Source organism: Zootoca vivipara, chromosome 2 (assembly GCF_963506605.1).
Source record: "Zootoca vivipara chromosome 2, rZooViv1.1, whole genome shotgun sequence".
In the NCBI taxonomy this organism is placed as follows: domain Eukaryota; kingdom Metazoa; phylum Chordata; class Lepidosauria; order Squamata; family Lacertidae; genus Zootoca; species Zootoca vivipara.
Genome location: NC_083277.1, coordinates 24,585,339 through 24,607,981, shown reverse-complemented (window position 1 = coordinate 24,607,981; position 22,643 = coordinate 24,585,339). Strand labels below are relative to the sequence as shown.

The window sequence follows — 22,643 nt, the reverse complement described above, 5'->3', positions numbered from 1 at the left end:
GTTCTGTTCCTTGAGTGGGCTTAACTTGGTTAATAAAATTGGTTTATTTTAAAGCAGCAGGGGATGGATGCTGCTTGAGATGCCGAGTGGGGCCACTTGCGTTGCCAAGGTGATCAACAACCAGTTGAGCTGAACCAGGAGCCTGGTGGGAGGTTTAAAGCTCCCCACTCGCCATTCTTGTAGCAGACAGTACTGTATACTTCTTCCTAGGGTATGGCTAAGACTGACCAAGAACCAGGTGAGGGTTGCCCACTTGCAAGTCAAAGCTTAGTGCTGGAGTTTGTCCCAAAAGACTGAGTTACTGGTGGCCTGTTCCCTGTGGGAGAGCATATATTTTCTCCCCCCGCCTCTTTTGACTTAATGTTCAAAACCAAGAAATCTTTCCAACACAGCTGGCCAGCTTCCCCCCCAAGGTAAATGTGCGGCTTAGATAAATTGCTGCCATGCAAAATTATGTCATGCTAAGCTTCAGCGTGATATTTTAGTGTCTGCTTGGATAGGGAGAGTTGGGTTGGGGGCTGCAGCAGCAACCTATTGAGAGATGAAATGGGATGATAAATATTGGATTACTCAAGCAGGGGAACAGAAAGCAGAGCACCATTAGGCCACTGAAGATAAGAGACAGTACTGAAAAGCAGGCTTCTAGAAGATACATTAACAACTGCTTTGATGAGGTGTGGAGAAACTACTCAGTTAAACTGTACATCTAGCATGAGGCATCCAAGGAATGTTGGCTGACACAATCCACACACTTCCCAACCTGCTTTACCTTGGAGGTAAAGAAACCCGAGCAGGTCGTCTAGAACCCAAAATGAGCTTAGTATTTATGATTAAGCCTTAAACAAAATCTACCGTGTAATAACTGAAAAAACCTCTACACTACTGTCATTTAAATGACAAGGATGAATGTTTCTAATAATCGGGCATCCTGTCGCTACAAGCTCTACACAAGATGTCGTGTACTGTCTACATACAGCAGGTGTGTGGAGCCCAACCTATGGCCAAATCTGAGCCTGCCACTTTTACTCATTCAACCCATGAGGCTGTTTTGGGAAGCCATGTCTACCCACCCTACACCTGACATATAGGGAAAGACTGGGTTTGACAAAAGCCACTTTGCGCAGCTCCCAAAGTACAAAGCAAGCAGCTGTAGACAATTGTAACACCTCAAAGAATAGCCAGCACACTCCTGTGATATTTGTCCCGGTAGAGCACATTTTCCTTAGATGTTTATTAATGAAGAACAAACATCAAATCTCTGCAAGACTTTCTCAAGATACTGCCCCAGCATAAGAAATGGGAGCTATAGATTAGGATTCAGCTTAGTTTGTTCCATTTCACTTGCCAACTCGTAGCTTTTATCAAATCCACAGGTCGATAGTGGGGTGTTATTGGTGGTTCCTGGTTGATCTTGGGATCCTGATTGATAGCCAGCCGGCCAGAGCCGGGGGGGGGGGGGAGCGCTCAACAACTGGTCAATCCTCCCCTTCCACACACCCATGCTCCTCCCTCCAATGACAATGGGTAGATAACTGTCAGTTGTTTTTTAATACTGTGAGTAGATCACAGACTTGCAAGTTGGACATGCCTGGTATAGAACAATTGCCAGTGGGAGAAGGGATCTCTCTTACTTGATGGAAAACTAGAAAATGTGTTGATGCTCCAATTGCTCTCGACTGCCTCTAAAACGTGGGACGGCAGAAATGAATTGGGGAACCACTTCCCTTGATGGACTTTGAGGGCAGGCAGTGTCAGTGAGATACTCTCTCCATCTGCATCTACTCATAATCTGGTTTAGTGAACCCAACGAGAGGGGCAGTAGCATTCACTCACCTTGTGCCACAGCCCTGGATATTCCAAATACTTATTTACACCCCTGTTTCAGCACTGATTAATGTAGGAACAGAAACTGGACACACTCAAAGTAAGGGAGACTGGAGACACACATCATCTTAACTTCCAGTGTAGGCGAATCACTGTCCATACCATAGCTGTGTCCCTTCCTGTTCTTTAAAAAGTTTGCCTCAAAAACAGTAGCAAAGGAACACTAAAGCAGCTTTGCTGCCTATCTACCTGACATACATGGGTTGGGGTTCTTGGCAGGCAGAAGCTAACATGGCTCGTATTTTCATTCCGCTACGACTAATTTTTGTTGGTCTTCATAATGAAGCAGAAACATAATTGTGCATCTCATAAAGACAACCTAATCATTTTATTGCCTTGTTTCAGTAACATCTTGTTTATACAACAAGCTAATTTCCTGGTCATGAAGCAAAAGCACAACTTTTTTCTTATAAATAGTATAAATTATTTTATTTACAGAAACTTGTTACAAAACAAATAGACTATATATTTATTTTCTTCTTTTAAATATCCAAAGTAATTTTTTTTCTACCCCATGACATTTGTTCATGTACTATACAGCAGCCAACACAAAAATTTCAGCTCTGAGCAGATGCTCTTGAATATGTATACAAATTATCAAACTATTCACACATTTTACACAGGAGATTGCTTTTTTCCCCTTTCTATGGAGCCGGGCTCAACTCCAAAAGCAAGAAGCTTCCACAGCCTACATTCTTATTGACATTATGTAGTGCTCATTAAAAAATAACAATAATCACCTTTCATAAAAATTAGGATATTTTGCACAAAAGCTTTTAAAATAAATGACCTTCTGCTTAAGGAAAGCAGAACAATCTTTTCAAGCCCAATCCCCTTCACCGTACAATTCCCCCCTTCCCAAAAAAGACAAAGCAGAAACAAACATCCTTGGCAATAACAACTCTTGCCGGAAGACGACTTACCGGAAGATGATGGGTTGAAACCACACTATGTGAACCGCTCCCATTCAAACCTCACTGGAACGAAGAGGGAGTTGCGCACTTGCTAAATCCCATTCATTTCAGTGAGGCTTGTGCAGAGGATAGCCTGGCGGCGGCTTGTGTTGGTAGTTTGTAAAATTGCTTCGAGAGGTAACTTATTTTTTCAACAATACAAAATAATGTCAACATTCTGTTGTTGTTTTTTGTTTCGTTTCGTTTTTAAGTTCTAGCCGATAGCAACAGAAGAAAATAGTCAAATTTACTTGTTGAAAAGTATCTCCAGAACCCTCGGGATTATTTATGAACTAGGGACTTGCTAGGAACTTTTGATTTTGTTTTATCCTGCCCCTTCCGCCATCCTCTCTCCTGCATTAATATGTAGTCATGTGTAGGTGGGGAAAGCAAGCTCCAATTCTTTTTCCCAACAGAACATTCAAGTCTTTAAAGGAGAAGCTGTCTAAAAAACAGTCCAAGCTTAAAATCTAGATATATAAATCAGGCACTTTCAGTTTTTCCATTAGTTTTTTAAACCACGTAAAGACTCACATACATGTGCACACATACACAAATGCTAAAAGAAAAAGAAATAGAAGAATTAGAAGCCGTGTGTCATAACTAAAAGGTAGTCTTCTGGGACTCGGGTAACTGTAAGAAATGTTGTGTATACCAGAGCAGGCCAACCATATACATCTAAATGCCACACAGCCTCCCTGCTTAGAGAAGTGGCGCCTGTGGGCATCAGAGTGCAATGCCAGAGCCTTCGTTTGTATCCAGCAATTCCCAAGACATTAAAAGAAAGAGACACAACTCTTCCCCCTCCCCCCTCCCTAAACAGAGACATCCCTTAAAAACTGCAAAGTAGGCATGTTATCTATTGGATTGGCAGTGAACCACTTCAAATTATAAAAAAGTATTTGCTTTTCTCTTTTAATTAATAAATACTAGATGATTTTCAATTGTACCAAAACTGGATATAAGAAAAAAAGACCTGTGCAAAAATACATATTTAAATATGTACAATCAATTAACAAAATATGTCTTCTGAAATAGGGATACTTCAATATTTATAATAGAACAAGAAATTCCAAAATAAAGATACAAAATTATGGGTTTCATTATTTTCGTATAATTCTTTGTTCATCATTGCAACATTTTTTAATTTTTTTTATTTATTTTAGGTTAAGAAAACTGCAGGAGTCATAATGAGAAGCTGGAAAGACTATAAAAATTGTATCTCTTAAATTAATACCAAAATCTTTCTAAGAAACAACCCAGCCACTGCAAATCTTGCAAGATAAATTAAATCTGAAATTTCCTTAATTATTTACAATAAGAATGTTGTCAGACAATAAAAGCTTCAAAAACAATCATTCCATTTATTACTAAGCCCCCAAAATGGAATATTGTTCGTATAATATTTAAGCAAGTCTACACTTTGAGGGCAGGCATAAATTAAGACGTCCTCTGGTTCTATTCATGGCAAGTTTTAAAATTATAAGCCATAACAGATACAGGCCACAATTCCATCCTGGAATGTCACTTACATAAGCCCCACTGAATGCATCAGGCGGGGCTTTGCGCAAGAGCATGGCTGTGTTTGTGTGAAGCTCCCGTTTCAACATGGCTTGCAATGGAGACATTCACAGTGGGAATTGGGCCCAGAGCTGCAACTCATATAAATTAAACACAGTGGTTAACTGCTGAACTTTTTACAAAGATCTGCATGTCTTTTAAGGAGCCTAAGACTTGCTTTGATGCTTTCAGAGCAACATAATATTTATAAAACAGACATTTTTGAGTACTTAAAGCCACTAAAGGTTTAACTTATGAAAAATTTGTCAGCCTTCGAAGGTAAATCTATCAAAACCAAATTGCACTTGTGATCGAAAATATCCAACACATGGGAAGGAGTCAGTATCGATTTTCTCTCTGCGGAGCAGATACATTACTTTGGTCGTCTCCTCCCATGCCCCAAGTTAGCCAATTAAGAGGTTTTAACATTTTATAGCATCCTCTAGAAACTGAAGGGTTGTTCAGGCCCTCCCTCTTTTTAAATATTTGCATAATCATCACCATCCAAAATATTATTCCTTTACTTAAAAAACAAACACATGATCTTTTGTGAATTCAAGGCTTTAGAGTTGTCTGCATAGAGTCTTGTTGCTTCACTGTGTTTTAATAATCATAGCAAATTTGAAAACCTCAACAGGTTTAAAAAACAAAACCCAAGCAGCTGCTGCTTGCGGTGGTTTTAGAATCCCTGATGTGCACCACCATGGTAGGGAGAGAGGCTGGACTGTGTGAATTAGATAGGCTCAGATTGTCTAATCTTAGCAAGATCTGGTGCCCCTTTAAGGCAGAAGTCTACAGGCACACATTCCACTGAGAGCTTCTCCTGCACAAGCCCTGTTGAGGATGGATTCAGACAATCAGCTTTCTTCCTCAATGAGTGCTGCTAACCATTTGGCCACGCATTTTTATCAAGGATAGGAGTGGAACAGAGCTAGGTGATCTGATGGGGTACCCAAGGTGCAATGGATTCTGCACCTATCACTTTGAGAAGTGGTGAAAATATAGCATGCTGAGAACTGTAGCTTCAGCAGAGTCTGCAGTCAGTTGGCACCCTCAGACAATCTAGCCTCACTTGATTATTGCAAGAACAAATTCTCATTGGGGAGGCTGTCTGAATCCACAATCCAAAACACACCCCATTTAAATGGATAGAAATTTACTTTCTACGGGCTTGCTGAAGGAAAGCTCTGCCTGTGTCATGACCTATGGTTTGGGGTTTATTTTTATTTTTTTCCTTTCACGTGATAAAATGTGTAGAAATTCCAGGTTGCAGTTCGAGATTCACTAGTGTCACAAACATCCAGATCAAATGATAATATTAAAGCCCTTCTGAGGATATTACTTTAAAACAAAACACTTTTTACTCATGGGAACAAGGGGAATGACCACTTGGGACTGGATGGCGTTTAAAACACTCCCCCTTTGCTCACAAGATGGCTGTACAAGGGGTGCATTTAACACTGAACTCAGAATTTGAACTGGCACTTAATGCAGTCATCCAAAAAATCTGAATGTGGACTTTATTGAACGGAATGCTAATTTGGTTATGTGAACAAGGCATCAACTTACTGGAAAAATCTTTCAAGAAAAATAGCATTGAGATTTCATCGTTTTAAAGGTTTGCATTTCAGTTTTATAAGGACTATTTTGTGTTCTGTTTTTTAAAAGGTTGGATGGTACAACCAACTTAGATTGGCATTTTCAGTTTCCCCCACCCACCTACCCAAAACAACAAAGGCTTATGGCATACAGTATAGGTCAAGAAATATATTCTTTGGGAATAGTTTGAGAGGTCATTCACCATTTTGGATTTGAGAGTTTTGCATCTGGGTTTGGTTTTTTTTAAAAAAAAAATCAAAGCAATTTTATTCAAAATCAAGCAGGCACAGCCCTCCTCCATACAATGTCACTGTGCAACCTTATTTCATTTCAGTGGCAGTTGTATAGGACCCTACGAACGCTCCACTGGAATGAAGGAAAAACACTGAGCAGCTGTGCTTGGCAGATGATGCTCATAAAATTGTTCTGTACCATGTGATTTCACTATTTAAATATGCTTTTTTAAATTTTTCAGTGATGGCCAAGAACATTTTTGTGTTTGTTTTTTAGAACTCCTGACAGCTTCTTATCCCAAATTACTTGCAAAAGGCTGGGCAAAACGTAGACCGTTTTTGTTTTCTAAGTTGTGCTATTTTTGCATTCCAATCAAGGAACATTGCTATAAAACACTAAAGCCGTATTCCCTTGTTGAGGGCTTCTTCTTCTTCTTCTGTTTATTGTGCCTAACACATTGTGCCCCCTCCTTCGTGAGGGGTTTTCACTGGACAGTGCCAAAGGGGCAGTTAATTACGCCTATGACACTATCAGAAGAAAAGGGGAAAAGAAAAAAACAAGTCCACAGTAATGTTCTTTCTCAAACATTGCTTTGCCCAACCAACCTAGATCAAATAGTGGCAAGGTGATGTACTCCTGTAAGTGACATCTCACAGGGCTTTTGTAGCAAGCTGTCCAGACCACTGGTAACACTGAGAGGAAATATCCTGTGGCTGAACAGCAATCCAGAGTCCATTTCCAAGCTTCGCTGCTACAGACATGGCTTCAGGGAAACTCCTTGATTGTGTGACAGTCCAGTAGATTTCCACACCTGAGGACTGTGGGAAGCTGGGAGAACTCAAAAGGCATCTTGGAGTCCAGGATTTCCAGATGGAGATTTATTCATTTCCCCCCGCTTGTAGTGAAAATAATCCAGTTCTTTTCTTACCATGGCATTGTCTGTGTCAACTGTTAGGGACGAGCCTTTGGCTTTCACACAAATGAAAAGAGGAAAAACAGATAAATAAATATTAAATATACTAAGTGATAAAGCTATGCCCACTTATATCACCTGGGAACCCCAAAACATGCTCTGGCAAAATTCAGTGGCAACAGGTTAGCAACCAAACATCGACTTTCTTGGGGTGGGGAAAAGCTATATGCATTTTATTGCTTTATCATCAGATTTGTTAGGCATATTTCTGTATAGGGTTCTTTGTCACAGCAACAGCAAAAAACTAATCTACTTGACCCCTCCCTTTCTTATGCGTCAAAGGAAAATCTTTTTAAAAACAAAAACAAAACACAGTATATGGGCAAAGTTCAATTACTTGTCATCAAGGTTGAAAATTATGAAGTGGCTTCTAAAATTTCGGTAAGGTTACTGATTAAAAAAACATGAATTTCTGTTTTACTGACCAGTCCCATATCCTCCCTTTAGTTCATTGTGGTATAATATTGTCAATTCCAATCAGCAACTTGTTCGTTTGCAATAAGGCACCTGCCCCTGGTTGCCGAGATGACCAGTAATTATCAAATAAATAACTATGTAACCCATTATGTCCTGTTAAAATAATAATAAAATCAGCGCTGCTTTTCTTGGCGGGTGCAGCAGTTTTGAAAAACAAAAACTATGAGTTGATCCACTAGTGGTATTTAAGCTACAAGCTGGCAATCTGGCGAAAGGCAAACAGACTTGAATCCCACTGGCACAAAGCTATCTGTTTGAGTTGTTTTCAATGGCACAACTAAGCTCTTCCAACTTGCAAGCAGCCCCATGGGGTACCTGTTTCTGGCTATGTGAAGGAATGGACTGGATGAGAGCCAACAAACGGAAGTTCAAGCCAGAGACGACTGAGGCACTGTCAGTGGGTGGTTCCCTAGACTGGATGGGTGGGAGGTTGCCTGCTCTTGATGGCGTTACATTCCCTCGATAAAGGAGTGGGAATACTTGGGAATACTTCTAGATCCTTTGCTGTTGCTTCAGACTCAGGTAGCCTCATTGGTGTGGAGTGCCTTCTCTCAGCTTCGGCTGGTGGCCCAGCTGCACCCCAAGTCTAACTTCTGTTGTCTCTGCTCTGATAACCGTTAGGTTAGATTGCTGCAACACGTTATACATACGGCTGCCTCTGCTGGTGCAGAATTCAGTGGCCAGGTTGCTCACCAGGGCAAAAAGGTTTGAGCATACTGTATTACATCAATCCTGGCCCGACTGCACTGGCTGCCGATTAGTTTCCAGGACCAATTCAAAGGGCTGGTTCTGACTTATAAAGCCTTAAATAGCCGAAGAATGCAATACATCAAGGACCACCTCTCCCTGTATGAACTGACCTGGGCCCTGCAATCATCTGTCGCCTTTCTTTGTGTGCCTCCTCCATGAGAGGTCTGGAGGGCAGCAACACAAAAATGTCCCCTTTCTGCGGTGGCTCCGTTTGTGGAATGCCCTCCCTAGAGAGAGGCTTGCCTGGTGTCTTTATTACATATCTTTAGGCTCCAGGCAAAATCTTTTCTCTATAACCAGAGCTTTGGCTATTCTATGGCCTTTTAAATGTGTTTATGGAAGCAGGGTTCATTGGTAAAAATTTTGCTTTTGCTTTATTATGTATTTTGTATTTTTATTTTGTGAACTGCTCTGGGATCTTTGGATGAAACGTAACATACAAATTTAATAAATAATAATAATATCCTCAAACATGAAGAAGTCGTTGGTTTCTCATAGCTGAAAACAGAAAAGCCCTTCAGGATATATAGGTGAGCCCAGCTGGATCGTGCTATTTCCCCCAACAAGGAATCTGTGCCATGTCTTAAAAATTCAACAAGTCCCAAAAGATGAAAGGGAATAATGCTTCCAACAAGCAACAGCATCCATGGGGGGGGGAGATAATAATAATAATAATAATAATAATAATAATAATAATAATAATAATAATAATAAACCATTTTGCGAAGCGAAGCATACACCCAAGATATCCAGCGCCAACATCTCTGACAAGAAAAAAAATCACCTCCAGTAGGCAAGTACTGTCCGGAATGGGAATTTGTCAAAGTAACTTGTCTGGATATCAATATGGCCCAAGTAAGATTTCATACCTGATGAAGGATAGAATTGTTCATCAGTCCTTGTGTCCCTGGGATTGCACCAGCGTGTTTCGTATGAATGTTGTTCACTGGCGGCAATTTGGCAACCTTGTTTGCTTTGCTGCTGCTGTTTATGCTGCTTGAACCAGGCGAGCACTTTCTTTTCTTTCCTATGAATTTGTCTAGGGAAGGATGTGAATGTGAAAACCCGCCATGCGAGTTGACAGTCAGCTCGCTGGACTGGTGAATGAATGGCCCCAACGACAGGGTGGAATCGCCACTGTTCACCATCACACTCATTCTTTTTATAGATTCTGCAGGGCTCCCAGTCGGAGGGCCCCTCCCTGATTGGTCATGTTTGAGGCTAACCGAGTTAGCTTTACCAGTCATACAGTTGAGGCTGTGGGACGAAGACATCCCAGGCGAGTGATAAGAAGCCCCAGAGTTTCCAGAGTTTACCACACAGTTCTTCCTAAAGGACTCTGTGGAATGAGAAGAAGGTGCTGGCAGCGCAGAACTGTTCTTACGCTTCTTTCCTGAGCTGCCACCGCTGCTGTTGCTACTGGTACTGTTGCAGTTGGCGCTGCTAGCAGAAGATTCCTTAGGCTTGAAAGACTTGCTGGATTTCAATTTCTGAGGTTTGCTGGACAGAGGCGACGGTACCGAGGAAAGCACTGGAGGCGTGGAAGGGGATGTAGACACTTGTCTTGATTGCATACTGCAGGCAGGTTCTGCTGCACCAAAACTAGCAGGGTTGGCATTGAGCGTAGTCCCGTGGGATGGTACCGATTTCCCACTGAGGGATAAACAGGAAGGAGACACGTGTGCTGGCGAGGGCATAGCTGTGGCGGGCAAGAGGAAACCTGTTGTGCTGGAGCCGTACTGCGACACAGGTGTCGAGCTTGTCCGGTGTGGAGCGCGCAAGGATGTAGTGTTGCTTGTCGCTGGAGGAATTTTCCTAGGCGGCAGGGAAAAGCAGGTCATTAATGTTCCATGGGTTAATTCTATCTTGCCCACTTGAAATTAAAAAATCTGCTACCTTAACGGAAGGAAGACTGAAAATGTACAGTGGGCACAGAGTCAAAGGCCTATGCTGTAAGCAGCCCTACACAAATGACCATCAGAATTAGATACCGTGTTTCTCCTATTTTAAGACACCGTCTTGTATTTATTTTACTCAAGAAAATAAGCATATGGCTTATTTTCAAGGGGTGTCTTAAAATACACTGGGGGAAGAAGGAGAAAGGCTGTAGCAAGTAAACAGGGATGGTGAAGAAATCTCAGCCTTTTACCAGGGGACGCTGTGGCTTTAAACCACTCCAAGAAGTGATCAGGTGGGTTTCCTTCCCGCCCCACTTGAACAAAAAACTCCCTGCTCCGTTGGCTCGCTCACCCGTGCTCCGGTGTCTGATTAAATGAGAAGGAAGTGTGGGAGTGAAGCTCTCCCTTTAAGAGGCAGCCTGCAATGGCAATTTCAACAATTCGTCATTGCAGGCTGCCTCTTAAAGGGAGAGCTTTGCAGCCTCCACTCCCAAACTTCCTTCTCATTTAATCAGACACCGGAGTGCATGGGGGGAGGGCAGAGAGGAAAAGAGGATCACTGAAAAGGGGAGGGGGAGGAAGAAAGAAGGACGGGGCGGGGGGTTCGCGGAGGTGGAAAGCGAGCGAGGCAACAGAGCAGGGAGCGGAAATTACAATGGCAATTTCAACATTGCAGGATGGCATTCCACAGCTCTCGCTCTTCCCCTCTTGTTCACATCGGCAGACTGGGGATGCCGTCGCCACAGCCAAACACCCATTAAACTCGGAGAGGGAGGAAGGGGAACCTAGAGAATCTGGGACCTTTCTCCCGCCCCTGACCAGCAAGGGAGGGCTTGTTTTCTCCTCTCTCTCTCTCTCTCCCTCTCACACACACACACACTCACTCTTTCTGCCGTCCGCCTCTCCAAACCAACTCATCAACCCAGAAATCAAGGGGATGGAGGAAGCCAGCGAGATCCTCGGACTTGTTGCTGCTGCTGGCTCCCGGAGGCAGACTACTGGGTCGGCGCCCAGCAGCGCCACGCAGAGCTCCCCAAGCCTCCGGGAGCCAGCAGCAGCAACAGGGCAGGAAGCTTGGGGCACTCCGCGCGGCACTACTGGGCACCGACCCGGCAGGCCTCCTCCTGCCGCGGCCGTCGTGCTTGGTCCCGCTGGCTGGCTGGGGTGCTTGGCGGTCTCGCTCCGTGCAGCTCATGGGTATGGCTTATTTTTGGGGGTATGTTGTATATTTCGCAAATGCTTTAAAATCCTGCTACGGCTTATTTTATGAATACGTCTTAAAATAGGAGAAACACGGTAGCAGGGATCCCTCTTGTCCACCTAGCTTCACTAAGGGTTGCCAGCATTCTTGCTGGTAACCTAACAGATTAATTTTGAAGAAAGCAATGTCCAAATCTCTCCTCCCAAGAACCTGGTAATAGCTCTGTTGGACCAGGCCAATGGTGCCTCTAGTCCAACACTCTGTTATCACAGTGGCTAACCAGAGATCCATGGGAAACCTGCAAGCAGGACCTGAGCACAACACTATTCTTCTCTCCTGCATTTTCCAGCAACTGGTATTCAGAAGTTGTCAAGGAAATCTGGTTTTTCTGCTCTCTTCTGTCCAAAAAGGTTCTCTCGCTCAGACCTCTGGGTTGGCTCCCTGAAACTAGCAAATGATCTAACAATGTTTACATGTGTTACCTCTCTTGTGCTGGGCTACACTGGTAGTTCATTAATTGGGAAGGATGCCTCAGTTTAGGAAATGGATCATTTCCATTAATTCAGAAACGCCTAAGACAATGTGTTGATGCGTAATGTTAACACTCCTTAACTGCAAAAGAAAACGCGTTTTCCTCCTTCACCCCGTGCGTGCAAAACACCCCACTTCACAATGAGATATATGACAGCCTGTTCTGTTTCTACTCACTTCCACATCTGTGAGTTAAGATGCTTGTCCACCATGACATTAAGTGCACATCGAATATGGTTCCACCGCTTATCAAACACGTAGTAACCTCTTCCAATTTGTCGACTACCAAATGTGCAAAACTGGGGGGGGGAGGGAAACCAATTTACTTTAGTAAATTTCTCAACCAGATGTTGCATATTAGCAAATATAAAATAATGCAAAGACAAATAAAACAGTTGCAGTAAAACAACTTACAGAAAGAATCATAAGCATTCATGATTATCTGTGGCTCTCTTACAGCTCAGAACTTCCAGCTGAAGGAATCCAACAAATATACTATATATACCGGTATGTTATAGAGCAGTCGATCCTGCCCAAAGATCTTAATTCTCTGTGGAATATGATGCTAAAGGCAGCCTTTCAGCTTCTCTGTCACCATGCTAGCTTCTTGTGTCTCAGAATAATTTAATGCCTACCACATCAATTGCAACCAACCCCAGTGATTCAGTATTCAGCAGTATTCTGTATCCAGACCCACAGCTACATCTGAATGCTCCTTCCTCTAGAGAACATGAAGTATTGCTGCTTATACACACATTTAAAACACTAAGCAAGGGAAATACAAGGAAAATATAAATTGGGAAACGTACAGCAGCTGGTTGAGGATGATGATCTGAATAAAGACAATCCAGTTTTTCAACAGGCTCTTCTTTTTCATCACATTCTCCCTCATCGCTGGATAACCGAGATGCTGGCTCAGCTGCAGGTAAGGGAGCATGTGGAGATTCATGGACTGATGGAGATTCATTTGGGGCATTCCCACTTTGTTGGGCTGGGCAGCTGGGAGGCCTTCATAAAAGAAGAATCATAGTTAAATACCAATGAATGCTTTATAACTTGGCTTAAAAATGTATTAATGCATTTTTATAGAGCAAAGGTCTTAGATTTAGAGCATAGGACTTCTTCCTATATTATATATGCAAAATGGCACAATGGATTGGCAGACCAATCCCACAGCAGTGTCAAAAGGAAGCAATATGCACTTCACTAGAGGTTGATGACAAGCAGCCTAAGAAGAACAGCAAACAGAGGGAGATCCACATGCTCCCTCTCTTTTCTAACCTTTCTGGCAATCAAAGGCTTCAGAGCACTCTGATGAACTGAGAGTTGGTGTAAATTCAGCCTCCCCCAACCTGGTACCCTCAGATGTTAAGGACAACAATTATAATCAGCACCAGACAGCATGGATAGCGGCCAGAGATGATGGGGGCAGTAATCCAACAATATCTGGAGGGCAGCAGGCTGGGAAAGGCTGGTGTAGTGGTTTGAGCAGTAGAAACAAACATCATCTATCTCACATATCCAAGCTGTTAAAATTTGTATTTTAACATGAAATTACAACACAAATGCACATGCATGAAGAGTAATAGTTTCTTACAAAAATAATAATAATCACACAACATTGGACCATTGTAGATCCCTGAAAATCTGTTCTAGAGAGTTGGGGAACCCTACAAAACCCACACAGAATTGACAGTGGGGGGGGGCTGCAGGGAGAAATTGGTGGAAACTCTCCTCTCTCTGTCTTACATTAATGCACCCTTCTGCTGAATCAAAGGTTGCACAGCTCTTCCGACACAGAAAGTACAGGAGACAGTTCAAATGCCGAAAATACACTGGGCCTTTGGTAACTACAACGCCTTCTGCCTTAGAGCGCTTGCTTAACAGTCGTTCTTAGAAATTAAAGCTTACCTTACACAGATTGCCTGGAAAAACCTTCCGCTCACACAATGTGTTGATAGGATTTTTATTTTTAACCAAAGGCCAGACTAATTGCAGAAATGTTTCTCGGCTCTAGAGAGAGGCATATGGCGACTCCGGGCCTCCAATTCATAAGAATGGAGACTTTGACCAAACCTTTTCAACTATTTGGCATTTACAGCCTTCAGCCGCTGCTCTATTAATGTTCTCATGCTTCTCAACTGTGGAACAGGTCTCAGTGATCTGGGCTGCCGCTTTACCCTGAAAATATCTAGGTGGTCTGATCATTTATGCTCATTAACTTGTTACCATGCTGAGCTTAATAAGCAGAGCTAATTCAGATCAATCCAGAGCTTGTGAAAGTGCAACATAAAAGCATGCTGCACTGCATATACTGGTGTCATAGGAATTCTAATGTGAGACTGTGGTATGGGTCAGTGCAGACACTGAGGGCGAAAGAATCTTAAAATGGGAGAGCTGGTGCTACCTGGAGTGGCACAAAATGGAGCAGATGGACCAGACAAGCAAGGATTCACCAGGCTGAATGCAGAAAGTCACAATTCCTCAAGTTCCCTCACCAAAGGGCTACCAAAGTCACTGGGTGATTTTATTTACCTTGGAAGACTGGGGGTGTGAGGTTTGGGTTTAGTAGGTACTAAAGGCTTTGATTCTGTAGGAATAACTCCATGAGAATTTTGGTGCAGCTCCTGGGAAGTTCTTGAAGGTGAGGGATGTGGTTCCCTGAGAGGGGGCATCTGCTGATGATGATCCAAATGGCGGAGTAATTCTTTTTCCCTGGTTTTGCTTTTGTGCTCAGCTAGTAATAAATCAAATCGTTTCCTTCGACCCTGTACAGCTCTCCGTTGAGTTAGGGAATGTGTCTGGAAATTAAAAGGTAACCAATTACTCCACGTTGAAGAGGTATATTTGTGCAATATATGTAAAACCAAGCCTTGAATATACCAAGGTATTGTTTTGTCTGGCATTTTACTAGTGCAGATTTATCATAGAATCATAGAGTTGGAAGAGACCACAAGGGCCATCCAGTCCAACCCCCTGCCAAGCAGGAAACACCATCAAAGCTTTTAGGAAACAACATCAAAGCTGTTTGCTTTTAGGAAAACAGAGCACAATACATATGGGGAGGTGGGTAGTGTGGTCATTTATGAAGCATTTTTGGATTAGGAACAGTGGAATGGGGAGAATTGGTAGTGGTGGGGAGACCTGGCCAAGAAGGAACTCCAACCTAATCCACAGAGCCCAAAAATGGATAGAAGGAAGAATACCAGGAATACAGAGAGGAAAATGGGAAAGAGCCTATTATATGTATCATATGTCTGGCTGCATAAATATATGAACTGGCATGAAGTGACAGGCAAAACTTTCAAACAAGACCTGAAAATGCCATGTGCCATACTTGCATCTGGCATTAAGAAGATATTAAAAGTGAACATTAAACCCATTAAAACGTCGTAATCATGGAGTTTCTTAGCTCATGGTACAGTAAATCAAATTCAGTACATATGGTCCTAACCATATATAGTACGGGAATTAACACTGGATTGTGTATCGAAGTTCTGCAGTGTTTGTGATATAATATAATGGTGTTTCTTAAATTTCATTAATACCCACTTAAACATAGAAATGCCATTTTGTTAAATTACATTAGCTGGTGCTCCCTCTGCTGGAAATATAGGTGTTGTGCACAGCAGTTAAAGGGTTTTGTGTACAAGCCATTCTTCAACAAGTTATAGCTATAAATACCCTACCCTACATTTTTAGTACCAGTTCATACCCAGCCACAAATTCACAGTTGTACATCATCTTTGGTAATAAGGACAGCAAAGAGGTTTGCAGTATTGCCCTAGTAAGGGAGCGGAGGTAACAATGTGAATGCAATTCAGAGTACACCTGAACTGTATTTTTATACGTACTGCATTTGCTTTTTTAAAAAAATCATTTCATTTGCATTATTTTAGAATAGTAATTCCAGTATCTGAATTTTCTCATCAGAATTTCCTGTGGCCTTGCCTTTATTCCCCATGTCAAAAGATGAAGCCGTATTTAAGCAGAACTCCCTATTTTGCCAAAACCTATTTGAGGATCTCCCATTTTTAAAAAAAAGTAGGTGGGAGGGAGGAACTGGAATCATTTAGATACATTGTCTGAAAACACATAAATGAAGATTTAAATTAAACTAGATTTTCTTCCTATTACAGTCTAGCTCTAACCTTCTTACTAGCTTCCATAACAGAGTTTTCTAAGTTGTTTTCAGGGAGTTGTCTGAATCACCTAAATCATACTTTGACTTCTCTGTCCTGAAGTTCAGAAAATTTAGTTCATTAAGAAGGCATCCTACCTTGCATGTCAAAGACCTAGTACAGGGTTTCTTCGTTTCTATGTCAATGACGCCACAGTAGATATCAGGATCAAATTCTCTCTCTGTTAAATACAAATAATAATACAAATAATAATAACACAAACAACAATAACAATTTTTGCTTCGTTCAGAAATTGAATTTGTTTATTTCAATGCAGAACTAACCCCCAAAGTTGCTTTTGAGTTTACGATGTGAAAGCAAGTAAAGGTATCGCCACACTTGTATTTTTCTTTACACCTACGCCCCTCTTCTTTTTAGAATCCGTGAGAAAGAAACCACACAGACTCAATGAGCATGCTTTGTAAAGAAATATAAATTAAAGTAAAACTAGAAAAATGAATCATACTGTCATATTCTAACAGTTCAGTGTTACTGACATATACTATACATTGTAAGTCAAGTGGAAGCCACATCTCTCTTACATTTATATAGAAATCTATATATGATGCTATAGTTAAGAAAACGGGAGGAAAACCTTCTTAAATTCATATATTAAGATTTCAAAAACACACAAACTGAAGAGATTAAGGAGCAGGTGTATTTATTTTTTATTTTAAAAATAACAGCGCTCTTCTTTAACTGTACATGCTTATGCCTAGGAAAATTTTGTAACTGTGGGTCCATAAATGGTCACAGCAGCTAAGACCCAAGAGATCTATATGTGCAACCCCCCCATCCGGTAAGTGCTTTTATTCCGATCCCCTGTCCAAGAGTCAACACACTGTTCAAGGCTTGCCTCATTTGCTATCAAAGCTTCCAAGTTGAAAACTATATAGCTGTGTGGACTGTGTCGGTTCTTGGCCTTTATCTAGGGCTATTTCTTGCACCAGGGAAATGATTTCATACCACTTAATTCACCTAGGAGGATTAAAAAATATATATTATACTTCAAATGAGGGACACTTTAAAGGAAATAGTGAACATTTGCACTATTAATCAGCACTTGCGTATTTCGTTTTGTGCACTTCTAGCTCATGCCACATTATGATGATTTAAGGCACATTTAATAATGTTGGCTGGGATCCAAGGAAGGCTGGGCGTGCATATGCGGCTGATTTTTCTGACCAGCAGGATCTGAAATAGTGCTGAACCAAAAGGTCCAAGAAGGGAGGGGAAACACCAGAAAAAGGGAAGCAGAGTAATACATGTGCAAGTACACCACACACGGTGCTTTGGAACAACTGAGAGTTAGCATTTAGATCAGGCATAGGCAAACTCGGCCCTCCAAATCTTTTGGAACTACAACTCCCATCATCCCTAGCTAACAGGATCAGTGGTCAGGGATGATGGGAGTTGTAGTCCCAAAACATCTGGAGGGCTGAGTTTGCCTATGCCTGATTTAGACAGCATTTCTAGTGCACAAGATTTATTATCATACAACAGCTCTGCTCAGGTGTCACACTAAACTTTGGTGCAGCAATATGTGAATGAGCCCAAACCTACCCAAACATTGCATGTTCCACGTCCCCTCCCAGACCCGGAACTCTGGTTAACCAATTTCACAAATCGTTGTCTGAAGCTGGCTTGTTGGAAATTAACCACGGTACATCTGAAGCCGGAAGACAATGCTTCTGAACCCTTGCCAGTTGCTCTTTTATTTTTATTGTTAGCAAGCGAGATAAATAAATAAAAAATGCCTTATAAAAATTACCTGACAATCTTTTGTGTAAAAATTTCCTATTATTTGTACTCTCGTCTTGCTTCTTTTCCGAGTATGGAGGCACAGAGAGAAGACCTTTACCATTCAGTATCTGTCCAGGGGAAGGCAAGGGTGGCTTTGGTATTGAGGGATTAAGGCCAGTCTTTATTGAGGAGCTCACAGTAGTAGAACAGGTTGGACCAACAGCAGGTTTCAATAGTGCACCATCTATCTTTGGGTGTATTTTTTCCACTTTGACAGATGGAGTCATGCTGCAAGGACAAAATAAGTAATTTATTATAAAATATGTAGACTGCTTTTCATCAAACATCCAACACAAAGTAAAATACAGCTGAAACAGAAATTAGGAGCAGTGATACATAATACAAACAATCCTAAACTCCAGAGCAGATCAGCCAGGTCCTCTAAAAGCCTGGGGGAACAGATGCCTCTCTATTAGATATGTAGCCATCCATAGGCCTCTAAGGGGAAGGGAAATCCACAGTTGGGGTGTAATTACTGAGAATGCCATATAGCACAACCTCACACAGCAAGCAACTTTTTCTGATAATCAGTGCCCCCCCCACAGGCTGGCTGATATGGGAAAAGGTGGTTCCAAACCACATTGGTAGCCAGTGTAGATCCCACAAAATAGATGCTATATGATGCGCAGAGCAAGCAAAATTGTGGCCAAGGTGTTTCAACCGAGGAACGGCTGTAGCTGCAGACCAGCCATAGCTGGCAATATCCTAGCCAACAAAACTACCCGAGCTCCCAATGACAACAATGGATCTAGCAGCACCATGTACCTGCTGCTTCAGAGACAATGCAAACTCCACCCAGAACAGGCTAAATACACAGTTCCCAAACATTAGAACCACCCACCTACAGCACCTCTCTCTTGTCAGAATCCACCTTCCGTTTACTAGCCCTCATCCAGTCCATTACTACCTCCGGGCACCAGTTCAGCAGAGACATAGCTACATCTGGTTCAGATGATATGAAGTAAAGAGCTCGGTGCCATCAGCATACTGATACCACCATGCCTTAACCCTCAATGACTGCATCAAGCAGCTTCAAATGGGAAACAGCACTAGGAACAGAATGAAAAAACTGTACTGTGCTTTTTGATAACTAAAAAACTGTGGAATAAGTTAGAGCCTGCATACTGATTATGTGGGGTTTTTTTTAAAAAAAAAATGGTGTTTTTTTAAATGAATAACTTTTAAATCAATTTTTAAAGAGAAAATACAATATAAAACATATTTTGCATTTTTTGCTGTTGACTCCAATGATTTATTTGTGTCACTATTCCGTTTTACCAGAAAAGTGAACATCTCAATAAAGGCTTCCTGCCCCTTTTTAATTTGCAAATGGTCCCACGCTTAATACAATCTTTAGGCATAGTTGCCTAATGGGTGCACAGACCACAATGTGAATTGCCCATCTGGCAAAGGTTGCCACTAGATCCAAAGGAACCCATGGACTGAAAGAGTGTTTCCATTAGTGAATCATAGAATCATAGAATCATAGAGTTGGAAGAGACCACAAGGGCCATCCAGTCCAACCCCCTAGTGGAGGATTAAGTCTGGATCCAACTTACTGTGTTCAATTCAAAATAGAAAATAGGATGTCTGGCTGCTCATCTCCCTTTTATAAAGCGTATGCACATATTATTCGATCAGGTTTGTTTTTCTTTCTCAGGTACACAATACATCAGATTCAGAGGTTCACTTTTAAGAGTATGTGCGCAGAAAACATTTGATATTTAATACATTTTTACTTCAATGTTGCACCAGTATGATTTCTATGTCCAACAACTTTATACTGTAAACCGCCCTGTGATCTTTGGAGGCAAAGTAGTGTACAAATTTAAGAGATAATAATATACAAAATATAAAAATTAGTGGGTGGCTCTGACCTTCTAACTCAGAAGTTTCCAGCCTGCTTAGGAAACTCAGGAAACATATTTAATCCCAGTTTGCAACTTGTAACCAACTCTTAAATTTTACTCTTTTTTTGCCATATGAGTATGTTTCCTTTTTTCAATTTGATATGGCTTTTCTCTTTTTCTTTATCATCCTTCCCTTTCCAGAAACATGAAAAGGTGCGGCAGTGATGCTGCTGGTGCAGCCTCCTTCAGATTGGATTGCAATCCAATTTTTAGGGACAGCCCATCAGCTAAAAGTCCAAAGCCCTACCCTGGTGCAGATCTAATATTCTGCAGGAATCCTATAGGTAAGCCCTTTTTCTTTTGTACCCATGTGAATTATCCTCTTCTTTCCCTTTCCAGCACTAGTGAAGTATATAGGTCTGCACCATATTTAATGATAACCATTGTTACCTTTAACTATTATTTGCAAACCAACCACACCCCAGGTTAAGGCAAGCATGGTTGCTATTAGCTCCAGAACATTATGTGCCGCTTTACTAGTGACTGGACAAGAAAGGGAATGGGTGGATGGAAGATAGGCATCGATCTTATGCCAGTTGCTGGGAAGGAGCCCTAGACAAAAATGAAATATGCCTTTTCAAAATGAGATATACAAAATGGAGATAGTATTTGTATCCATTGCTAAACATTTAGTGCCTCTCCTTATAAGAGCATACTCACATTTTGTCATGGGGACCTTTGCTATGTACCAGGTGCATTGGCCTATTGTTTCCACTGATTGGCGGCTTGTCTTTGGGTGACTTCAACAACTTGGAACTGGATGATGACGATGCACTAGTACCTCCGCCACTGGATGAACGACTGCTCCCACCTCCGCTGCTACCTTTGCTTTTTGAAGTCAGAGGCGAAAAGAGGGAGAATACTGAAGAGGAAGGAGGGGTTAAAGGTGGCTTGCTGGAGGAGCTGTGTCTTCTTTCTGGAAGGGAAAAAGAAGGAGTATATTAGCAAACACTGAGAATATGGAACTGGTTCTAAACCAGGTTGGAACTCCTCCTGCCCCAGTGCCCACTACATGTGGAAATAAAAAGCTGCCTTTTCTGGACACAGATTGCTGCTGCGCGTTAGCTTTCCACATTGTGCCCACTGTTTTTCTGTACAGCTGTTGTTTTACTGTTTGTTTTGCCATTTATTGCTCGGTTATTGTTGATACTGTTTTAACTTGGTAAACCACTGTGAAAATGTTACAGGAAGTAGCGGCACACATTTAATACTAACACTAATAATGATACTAATAATAATAATAAGTTAAGTGTGAATATCTCATTGCTGTAGCTTGTCTTTTGTCCCCCAGGGAACATCCCATTCTCTCCAAGCTATCAGTTGGCAATGGAAAGAAGTGCCAGAGAAGGTGGCAGGGCATTTTGTCTCAAGTGGAAAAATGGCCTAGTCTGGTCCTGGGCAGAGTCCTAGCAATCTCAGGTTTTTAGTTGGTAGCCACAAACACCTAATCCTGCTGTGGTTATGCACATCCCCAATTTATCCGCTCTAACGTGGCTGGCAGCTGAATATTCGACTTAAATCCCTTAAACAGCACTGCATTGAAGTCATTATGAAAGTTTTATCTAGGGTCATTCAAACTTATTTGTTACATTTATATACAACTCAAGTCCTCTTGGCAGTTTACAAACTTATTTGAAAAAACCACTAATTATCATTTAAACTTTTGCCGTCAACATCAGTTATAAACAATACTAATCAGAAGGAATGTGATCTAAAAGTCAGCATAGACACAACACTGTAAAACCATCTCAAAACCAGCAAATGAACACTGTTGAATATGCCATTTGTAATTAAAAGGCCTGGGCAAATAAAAAAGTCATGGAATCTAAAAGATTCAGTGGGTGTTACCAGTGCTTTTCATTTCTTAAAAAATGTTTAGGGGTACTCTCATTTTGACTCAAGAAAACCATCATTTTATAGTTGGAATCGGGGAAAATAAATACAGTAAATGGACAAAAGTACAAAGATTCACAAAATGTTTAGGGGTATGCATACCCCTGCGTCCCCCCAGAAAAAAGCACTGGGTGTGACACAAGCCTCTTGGGGAAGGGCATTTCATAAAGAGGCCATCAACACTCTCTCCCTAGTAATACCCACCTTGTATTAATAAGTGGGAAACCTAGAGAAGGACCTCCAGTGAAGATCTCAAGTACTAGGCAAGTACATACAGTGGTACCTCTACTTACAAATTTAATGTGTTCCAAACGCACATTCGTAAGTCGAAAAAAATTGTAAGTCGAATCCCATAGGAATGCATTGGGAGAAAAAAAATCGTAAGTCGAAGCAACCCTATCTAAGTAAAATAAAAAAATTCCTTCAGTAGCACCTTAAAGACCAACTAAGTTTTTATTTTGGTATGAGCTTTTGTGTGCATGCACACTTCTTCAGATACGAAGAAGATCTTCGTATCTTCTTCAGATCTGAAGAAGTGTGCATGCACACGAAAGCTCATACCAAAATAAAAACTTAGTTGGTCTTTAAGGTGCTACTGAAGGAATTTTTTTATTTTACTTCGATCCAGACCAACACGGCTACCTACCTGTAACCAACCCTATCTAAAAATTCGTAAGTAGAAAAAACCCTATCTAAACAGCATCCAAGATGACGGACGGAGCTCCGTTCGTAAGTAGAAACATTCGTAAGTAGAGGTACCACTGTATAGGTGAAGGAGTGAAAGTTTATGGTCTGC

At 41.5% G+C, this 22,643-nt stretch overlaps 1 protein-coding gene across 4 annotated transcripts in view; it reads right to left on the bottom strand.

Annotated features, from left to right (window-relative positions):
* Window positions 1-55: 55 nt before the first annotated feature.
* ATXN7 (ataxin 7) overlaps window positions 56-22,643 on the bottom strand; it is a 97,706-nt gene continuing 75,118 nt past the window's right edge. For all 4 annotated transcript variants that reach the window (XM_035106748.2, XM_035106747.2, XM_035106749.2 and 1 more), the window contains 8 exons: window positions 20,615-20,870; window positions 18,013-18,272; window positions 16,340-16,422; window positions 14,596-14,861; window positions 12,870-13,068; window positions 12,238-12,359; window positions 9,300-10,245; window positions 56-7,199 (listed from right to left, as the gene is read on the bottom strand). In XM_035106748.2, the coding sequence (XP_034962639.2) occupies window positions 7,182-7,199; window positions 9,300-10,245; window positions 12,238-12,359; window positions 12,870-13,068; window positions 14,596-14,861; window positions 16,340-16,422; window positions 18,013-18,272; window positions 20,615-20,870 (2,150 nt within the window). In that variant the 3' untranslated portion in view covers window positions 56-7,181. The remainder of the gene's footprint in view (window positions 7,200-9,299; window positions 10,246-12,237; window positions 12,360-12,869; window positions 13,069-14,595; window positions 14,862-16,339; window positions 16,423-18,012; window positions 18,273-20,614; window positions 20,871-22,643) is intronic.